The following is a 9,953-nucleotide window of genomic DNA, read 5'->3' on the forward strand; positions in this document are numbered from 1 at the left end:
TAATTGCCCAAATGAGACTGAAATCCTAATCTGCTATCCAGACATGGATGTACACAAATGTTAGACAGCCAGTTTCCCACACCCTGATCAAGCCTAATTATATATCTAATTTTGAGAGGTAATTCAAAAGTTGCTCTGCAATTGGTCCAATGCTAGACTTCGTCTACTATGGGTTGGGTTCGCAAAACATCCAGCCACAGGCAGGCTGCGTTGACCTAAAGCCAACTGGCTCCAAAGACAGCGGAGGACGTACCACTTGTGCAGACGATGCGTTCCTGGGGAAGTGGTGCAACCTGGGAGAGGCCAGGTAGTGTGGATAGTGCTGAGGGAGCTGGGGGACGTGGTACTGCGGATGAGACAGACCTGGATCCACACTTAGGTCCCTGAGAAGATGAGAACACAGGCATGGACTCCTTCAGCGACACCTCAGGGAGACCCTGTATCACACTCCACATGAGAATCCTCTTCTCAATTTGGATATCTGCATATATATATATATATATATATATATATATATATACACCCTATTGCCAAAAGTATTCGCTCACCCATCCAAATTATCGGAATCAGGTGTTCCAATCACTTCCATGACCACAGGTGTATAAAATTATGCACCTAGGCATTTGTGAAAGAATGGGTCGCTCTCAGGAGCTCAGTGAATTCTGCGGAACTGTGATACAATGTTACCTGTGCAACAAACCCAGTAGTGAAATTTTCTCGCTCCTAAATATTCCACAATCAACTGTCAGCTAAATAAAATGGAAGTGTTTGGGAACAACTGCAACTCAGCCACAAAGTGATAGGACGCGTAAACTGACAGAGCAGGGTCAGCGGATGCTGAAGCGCATAGTGCGAAGAGGTCGCCAACTCTCTGCACAGTCAATCGCTACAGACATCCAAACTTTATGTGGCCTTCAGATTAGCTCAAGAACAGTGTGCAGAGAGCTTCATGGACGGTTGAGTAGCTGCATCCAAGCCATACATCACCAAGTACCATGCAAAGCATTGGATGCAGTGGTGTAAAGTACCCGGCACTGGACTCTAGAGCAGTGGAGGCACGTTCTCTCTGAAGTGACGAATTGTACTGTCCATCTGGCAGTCTGATGGACGAGTCTGAGTTTGGCGGTTGCCAGGAGAACGGTACTTGTCTGACTGCATTGTGTCAAGTGTAAAGTTTGGTGGAGGGGGGATTATGGTGTGGGGTTGTTTTTCAGGAGCTGGGCTTGGCCCATTAGTTTCAGTGAAAGGAACTCTGAATGCTTCAGCATACCAAGAAATTTTGGACAATTCCATGCCCCAACTTTGTGGGAACAGTTTGGAGCTGGCCCCTTCCTCTTCCTACATGACTGTGCATCAGTGCACAAAGCAAGCTCCATACAGACATGGATGGCAGAGTCTGGTGTGGATGAACTTGAATGGCCTGACTTCAATCCAATAGAACACCTTTGGGATGAATTAGACCAGAGATTGAGAGCCATGTCTTCTCGTCCAACATCAGTATGTGACCTCACAAATGCGCTTCTGGAAGAATGCTCAAAAGTCCCCATAAACACACTCCTAAACCTTGTGGACAGCATTCACAGAAGAGTTGAAGCTGTTCTAGCTGCAAAGGGTGGACCAATGTCATATTGAACCCTATGGATCGGGATGTCACTAATATGGGAGTCAAGGAATGTGAGTGAATACTTTTGGCAATATAGTATATATATATATATATATATATATATATATATATATATATATATATATATATATATATATATATATATACTGGCTATAAGACAAACTGGCTAATTTTTCTGTAATGACTGAACAGGAAAAGAAATTACCAGTCTGTCCCTTCAGCAAGGTACCGTGGCTGCTGAGGTGCAGGTGGAGGTGGTGGAGGAACGTGGATGGAGGGGGCATATTCATAAGGTGCACGAAGCGTTTGGGCATGGTGGGCCGTTCTATCTTGGGTATGTCTGCTTCAGAAAAAAAAAATCAGATTGACATGCACGGCAGCCAATCAAAATGCATCCTTGTATGCGCAGTGCTTTTGTTTCTTGTCACAGGTTGATGAATGTGAGGTTTTAACAGTGCATGTGGAAGCTGGACGTACCTGGGCTGTGGAAGAATCCTCCGGTGCTGTGCCTCCAGAATCTGCTGCTGGATGAGGTATTGCTGGTGTAAAGCCTGAGGTAGGAAGGTGGGGCCTTGGATGTCCTGGAACTGTGGCGCTGGCATGTGGCCGAGGGGCGGGTGTAGCGGGGCGGCTGGCTGGTGCGCGGGGGCGAGGTGCGGGTTCATCCCCGTCTGAGATTGTCCTGGGTGGGGCATTGGGAAGTCGACGGGGATCTGGGCCTGGGGGCCTACGTGGAAATGCCGGCAAGAGGTAGCATGGCTATGCTGATGCCTGCTAAACTGAGATCCTGCAAGAACAACGACACCGCATCAAATGAAGCCGGCCAACACACAGGCTGATCTTCAGGTGCGAGCCCCCGGTTTTCAACCGCCCTGAATTTCCGCAGGTGTCCCACTCAACTCTCTAAACAATCAATGATCAGTAATGGAAGTGCTGGAGAATGCAGGGTGAAGCAGGGTGCTCTATGTAGATTTTACTGCCTTGAAATACTACCGGTGCTAATCGGCAGCAGTGCGTGCAGTTGGCTTCCACTTCTCAGGGTCGCTTCTCACCTCTCAGCAGCTGACAGACCAGCGACAGATGTGTGCAAGCCTACTATTATTCACTGACTATTCCAAGCAGCTAACTGCGCCTCTCAGAGTGAGCTCCTCGGCCAGCTGATGGAGTCCACACAAGCTGCTTCAAGCGCTGTGCTAAATCTATGGACTTTGGCTCAGAGGAGTGATTCATCAAGTCTTCACAAGGTGGCTCCTACAGTTGTGGTGGCAAAGCATGCAGTAAATGTTAAAAGGTGAAGGAAAAAAAAACTTTAACATAAAATGAAATAAATAAATAAATAAATAGTCCTTATTTCACATTGGCACATTGTAATGATAGTCTATTAACATGCATTATGGAAATCATAAAATTATAAATTAAATAAATTTAGGATTGTTACAGTGAAGTGATTATTTAAACTTGTCATTGATCTATGTGGGTGTGGTAAAGTAAATTATGAGGTAAAATAACATTAAATTAGTAACATCAGGACAAAAGTCTACAGCTAAATCTCACCAGTGAACCTCATGAAGTTAATCTACACAAATACATGTGTGTGATCCTCAAAAAGCAAAGCAATTGTCAGTCTCTGGCTCCATTCTTAGCGAGCTCATTGTGAATTTGTAAGAAATTTCACCTCCAAATATTTTGTTTACAAAAACTGAGACGTTCTGAAACAAATGAAATCTTCTGAAAATGGCATTAAAACTCTCTACACACTCCTTGGGACCTTCACGTCATGCCAAACCTTTGTTTTGTTCCAGCTTCCAACACACCTGGGTCTGGGTATCTAGGGCTGTACGATACCCAATACCTGTTTCAGCTGTGCTGAAAAATAAACACCGGAGCCACTGGGGGTACGGATTGTGACTGGATTGTGAACCTCAGCTAATTCAAAGATGATTCGAACATAGTTTAATAGTAGTACAACAGACTAACGCTAAAACATATATTAGTTGTTAGTGAATAAGCATGGCTAATAGTGTAACCCCCCTGTCATCAAACTACTCACTTTAAATTGAATGCTGATCATAAAATAAGTCAAATGCCAAAAGTGAAATCTTTAGTACGTAAATTCTTTTTCAATATGTTAAGTCAAATCCTGGGTCTAGGGCAATAATGACATTAATGACAAGTTTTACATCAAAAACTCAACTAGTGACGAGCTAAAATTCTACATAAAGACATTGGGCTACATCTAAAATATTTTCATTAAAATGGCCTAAAACCAAAAGGGCTTAAAAGGAGAGTAGCCATCCCATTCACTTACTTTAAGTTAAACAACATTCACTTGCACGAAGGCCAAGCTACAATAATTTTGGCTGGGGAAAAAGCAGAGGCATCGCCAGTAAAAGATCAACTATGAATGTGCTTTGTATACGTGCAATGAATTCCACCCACTGCCAGAATGTCTTCCAAGTGTTAGTGGGGAAAAAAAAGGATCAATCACAGAGATGGAATGTTTGGATACCTCCACACACCACAGAAGAGAGACATCTACAGGGCATCAGGATCATTTACTGAAACAAGACTTAAAGGTGCAGTTCTACGAATTTGCATAGCAATCACTTTAATAAACACTTAATATTGACTTTACAAATTTCCAAAACTTCAGTCATTACAGTACACACCGAAGGGAGTACTGACCGATGGAAGTTCTGCCGAATGGCTTTAAAACACTTGAACATACAAGCACAACAGGCTACATTCTTAATAATCTAGGGGATGACTGGGATTATCACACTGCACCTTCAAGTGCCTAAATAATCAACATAAATGACCACATATAAACTCATTGAGGCCTCATGATGAAAAAGCAAAGAACTCAATCTATCTTTGTCACAGCAGGAGGGAGGAGGTGGGGGGAGACAATAAATGGAAGTCAGCAAGAAGCACACTGGAGGTTAGGAAAAATACTATATTCTTTATTGAAAAATATTAGTATAGGTGGATCTGTGTCATAATAATAATTCCATGCAACAAATAAAACAACATTGACCAAAGGCAAGGCCCACCATGCTCCGTACAGGGTTAACAGAACAAAAGCAGCATCCAATGAGCAGATGTGTTGGCTACAGCACATTACAGTACAGCAGGGTACATCTTTACTACAGAAAGATTACATTGGAGTCTAATCAATGTAGAATAAAATAATATGAATAATGTGATTCATGCATTGAAGTCTATTACCAGAACAAAAGGTAGAGAAACCACAACCAAACAATAGGCTAAACAATTCCACTCCAATTGAGGATATTTGTAGCAGTGCAGGAAATAAACACCCCTGTGAACTGGATAGCATTTTGGAAATGGTTTGTGCAGAGATTGGGTGAAGTGCTTAATTAATTAGAGTGATTTCTGGCTAGTATTTTTTGATCAGCCTTAATAGGGCTGTATTCAAAGTCACATGGCCCTTATCTAAGTGATGAATACAGGTGCAGTGTAACAAACTAGGATGGGCTTTCTGGTCAGTCCTACTGATTACTGACATCTTTTAAAAACTGTACCTCTTTAACATTACTTAAAGAGGGAAAATCAAATGAAGGATAAATAAAGCCCACACATGGCAGAAGGGATTAAGGCACCTTCATACGTGCAAAACAAGCCATGTCTTTTTGGATCACGAAATGTTAACAGCAAAATGCATCCACTTTACAGGAATTTACACATGTTGACTACCAAGGCTGGATGGGAGGTACATGAGTCACTTTTCTAATGCTACTTATATGGGTTAACTACGTCAACTTAACATAGAAAGAGACATCTTATCTAAATGTGTTAGCTATTTTAGTCTTTAACATAAGGGAGTACAGTCTTTGGTGTTTAAATACCAATGTCGTCTTCTGATGGAAAGAGGAAATGAAGAAGGGGGATCACAAAACAGCTAAATGCAGAGAACAGGCAGAGGCCACACCACACAGCAGCAGATGATCATTAGCTACACAATGGAGGGGGACGACAAAGATCTGATAATGCAGAATGTAGAGCCAGCCTCGATACTATGAGACAGGAAATAAGAACAGAAATAAAAGCACAATGAAAATCTTTGATGCCACTCCATGGAAAAAAATCAGTGCCACGCTAGCTTAGTTAACCGGCTAGCTACATTCACTCAGCTAGCTAGTCAGCCGGGCAGCTAGTAGACAATGTGAGCAAGCTAAGCACAGTTAGCTAGCTAGCTAGTCAGCCAGCCTGGTTGGCGGAAATCTCCCCTGCAAGCTAGAGATAAGTAGCTAGCTACCAGAGAACCGTGGTTATGTGTCAGCAAATCCGTGTATGCGAGTAATTAGCAGACAATCGCCAAGTGCTGCATTTCGAGGAAACCGGTCAATTCTACTCGAGGTCTGCGGTATTTGAGGCAAATAATGCTGCTAGCTGGTTAGGTGGTGATCCCCGGTTAACGAGCTAGCTCACCTTCCAGAGAATGCCATAAAGCCCAGAGGACAATTATACACACACATTATAACTTCATGATTTATTGTCCCATGCTCGTTTAACGACCACCCAATACATTTGGTCTGCTTGTACAGACGAGTGTGTGGGACAGACGGCTGGCTAGCCGCGCTAAACCGGACACAACCCGCTAATGCAGAAATACCTCAGATTAGCCAAAACGTTGTGCTACCGTTCGGGGCCTTTACTGTGGATTAACAACTGCAGCTAGCCGCGCACGGACTCACACCTGGGATCATTTGGATAATCACCACACCACCACGTTAACTAAACGTTTAATTAAAAAATGACCAAACAAAGAAAAATCAAAAAAATAATAAAAAATAATACTCCCCGCGTAAACCAGTTAGCTAGCTAGGTTAGTACTCGAACACCACCAGTTAACGCGGCTATCTAGGGTTAGTTGACCGACTATTCCTCTCAGCACGGCCGCTAGCTGGCTAGCTAACAGTGTAGCTTGCCCTCAGACAGAAGTCATGCGGCGATCATTTGAACCCCTGTAGCCCCTTAGCACTGCTTGCTAAAGAAGAAGGCGAAACAGAACCAGTTTGATTGTTGCTAGCATCTGCTACTTATTACAAAGGCCGATGTTTGATTTAGTAGCTAGCTGGTTTAAATGCCTGTCGCTAGCTACGTTAGCAAGCAAGGGCTATTTTTTGCGAGATTTTGTACACCACGTTACTCGTGTAACACAAGTAGGATAGACGTGATAAATACCTCTATTTCTTACTGAGCCGAAAACAGGAAGAACCAGGTATCCGACATGTACTAACACCATTTTGAATTCTTCTTATCGTTTTAACAGTCTTTACATAGATGGCTCAAAAATACTGTTCACTACAATACAAAAAAAAAAAAAACTAAACCAAAAACAAGCTAACGTTACATTCAGGCCGACCATGCAGTAGCCTTGAGGACAAAGAGCGAGCAGCAAACCGCTGTGTGATGAACACAAAGATCTGACATGAAGGTGTCGCTGCTGTAAGTCACCACCAGGGGCGCCAGCGGCCGCCAACGTACGCCTACGCACTACAGGCGACGCCTGCCCTATATAAACGATCATACAGTTTTCATGGAGAAGTTTTAACCTCAGTATGTATGTAGGAGATATATAGTCGGCTAAAACCTTTGTGTTCAAATGTTGATTTTTTGTTTTTTGTTCATAAAATTATATAGTGTCTCTAAATATAGTGGTGTAGCATAATTTACCATAAAGATCTTTTTTTGACTACACATTAGCTTGGTCTGATGAAAGCCCAGTATTTTAGAAACCCTTTTGTAGCCTCTTTCCAGTCGTATTTCCTTTATATTGTGCCATATTCTGCATATCTTCAAATGTCATGGTTTGATTATATAGTGCCTTTCTCAGTACTCAAGGACACTTTACAATCAACACACTGCACAATGCTTTTTACATCCAGTCAACACATTGGTAAATCTGCCTGTCAATCTTTAGGCTCCTTCGATTTTAAACTCACAGACTAATATTCACATTTCATATGTCATAAATGGCATGATAACTACTTTCCCTGGTAAAAACAGTGTGCGCTTGTACAAGTATGTTAACAGCTTAGATAATCTCTGTAGAGATGAAAAAAATCAGAGATTTGATTGACAGAGAATTGGGGTACATTTTCCACAATATGATGTATAATTTTTTATCAGCCCTCCATCAATGTGATAACATCACATATTGTTTGCTTATGTGTGTAGTTATAACATGAGAGTTTGCTGATGACTGATATGACATCTATGGCTCTTGCATGATTCTAGAATAAGACCTTTCCAAACTGGAAGAGTCCCATACAATGTTGAAAAGCTGAGCATGCTGGAGCATTTTCGGTGACATGATAATACAACTCAACATGAGCTTTCCCCATTTCTTTTAGTGTTATATCACGTTTTGTGCATGTAAATGGTCTGCAAAGTTACAAAGCCCAAATCACATATCAGAGGACTTATTAAATTAATTAGTTATTAGAATGAGTTATTAGTAAATGAATGAAGCAAGGGCAGTACAGATGAAACAGAAATGCAAATGTATTTATTCTGCGGTGGTACACTTTGAAAAATGTGGTGGGGATGTGTCAGAATAAATTATGCATATACATACAACAAAGTCACAATCATCAAACAAAGACTAAAGAAGCTCACTGAGTCACTAAAATATGCCCTTCAATAAAAATGTCTTTCTATTCTAGCTAAGGCTATAATGTCTTTCTATTATATATTTTTATACGGCATTTGTAAAACTGACCGGTCTATTGTTACATAAGGTTATATGTTTGATAGGGACGGCAAAGCACTTATGCAAGTCACCATGGACACGGCTATCTTGCAAATGCAGTAAATGTGAAATGTAAGTAATTGGTGTCCATGCAGAGTTTCATACTGCCGTCAGGAACTTCATGAAATGGGTTTGGTTGGTTGAACCACTATACACAAGCCTGATATCACTATGCACAGTGCCAAGAATGAGCTGGAGTCACTAGTGTAAGGGAGCTGTGGAGGAGCCCCTACGAGTTGATTGTAAATTTTAAAAAATCATGTGCTGACGTCACAAACACTCTTTTGACACTAGAAGTCCCTGAAATTTCAACCACCCCCCTGAAGTCCCTAAAGAGGGTCCAAAGAACCTTAGTCCAAACTGACACCTCTGGTGGCTCCAATTAACATCCATTCATTTGCAAAAGTGTCCATTGCCTGAGGAATCAGCAGGGGGGAGAAGAGCTGAACTTGCCTCCAGTGTTATGTAAATGAGGCGTGTGTCAGGTATGGGTGGTTGCTGCTGAAAGCTTGCACCTCCTTGGCTGCCATATGAGACTGTGCAAGATCTCTTGCAAGAAGTCTCCTCATCTACAGAACCATATGTTTGAGATTTGATTTGTGAAAGGTTGAAATAATGTGAAATTGACACAAACATAATATTTGAATTATAATGGCATATAAGTGGCATATTGATTAGTCAAAATGGCTCTGATATTTTTAACCTTATTTTAAGTAGTTTTGTCTTTTGAAAAACTGCTAATAGGTATAAATGTTTTTACATAAATGTATACAAAAAACCCTCAGCTACTTAAAATAGAATAATATTATTGAGCAATTTTAACTTATCAAGATCAAGATTTTGCAGTGTGTCTCTTCCAAATACAGCCATAACCAGCAAACAAAAATAGGAAATTTAGGAAATCTTACCAAAAGAGATTTCACTACTACAGATTTTCACTACTCTCTGAAAACTAACAATGTGTTGTGTGTGACGTTTGTGACCCTAGGCTTGAAAATTGCTTCATATGGGCTTTTCAAACTTTTTTTTTGGCCCACCTCCAACCTTTCACCTTTGGAGGACAACTTTGTTTTCATGTAAGGATCAAAAGAAAACAATTCTGCATAATACAGTACAATAGTGATAAAAACAATTGGGGTTAGGTGAACCATACAGGACAGGAGAGAAAACAGGAGGAGAGAAAAGAAGGGGAGAGAAAGTAAAAAGGGAAAAGACAGAAGAGCAGAAAAAACAGCTCAAATGACCACTGCAATGATTCACCAACTGCTGCTACTAAATGAAGAGCAGAAAGTAAGACATACAGCACAAATGACTGATGTATGTGTGTGTGAGTGTGTGTGTTTATGTAAGTGCAACATAGGATAAATGTACATAATGTACTTATTAGCAAGGCCCCAGAAGCCAGAGGCAGGCAGAGAAAGACCAGGGAACCCCACCCGCCCACGGCTCCTCCAGGATCATGTCCAAAGCCTGCTGTGTACTGGAAACCTTTGCTATCCTTGCTTCTCAGTCAACAGAGTAAGTGAAATGTGTGGTGACATGGATTTTCAT

General features: G+C 41.5%; 1 protein-coding gene across 4 annotated transcripts in view; it reads right to left on the reverse strand.

Annotated features, from left to right (window-relative positions):
* The window catches only part of ark2cb (arkadia (RNF111) C-terminal like ring finger ubiquitin ligase 2Cb), a 13,248-nt gene extending 6,115 nt beyond the window's left edge, over nucleotides 1-7,133 (reverse strand). For 2 of the 4 annotated variants that reach the window (XR_013130526.1, XM_077003562.1), the window contains exons 1-4: nucleotides 6,833-7,132; nucleotides 2,102-2,411; nucleotides 1,830-1,967; nucleotides 254-383 (exon numbers count right to left, since the gene is read on the reverse strand). Coding sequence is in view for 3 of the 4 variants with exons in the window: in XM_077003562.1 (XP_076859677.1) it covers nucleotides 254-383; nucleotides 1,830-1,967; nucleotides 2,102-2,411; nucleotides 6,833-6,893 (639 nt within the window). In the remaining variant the exon portion in view is untranslated. Of the gene's footprint in view, nucleotides 1-253; nucleotides 384-1,829; nucleotides 1,968-2,101; nucleotides 2,412-6,832 lie in introns of all 4 variants that reach the window. The other 2 variants (XM_077003564.1, XM_077003563.1) reach the window with 2 other exon arrangements.
* Nucleotides 7,134-9,953: the final 2,820 nt, after the last annotated feature.

This window comes from Brachyhypopomus gauderio, chromosome 4 (genome assembly GCF_052324685.1).
Source record: "Brachyhypopomus gauderio isolate BG-103 chromosome 4, BGAUD_0.2, whole genome shotgun sequence".
In the NCBI taxonomy this organism is placed as follows: domain Eukaryota; kingdom Metazoa; phylum Chordata; class Actinopteri; order Gymnotiformes; family Hypopomidae; genus Brachyhypopomus; species Brachyhypopomus gauderio.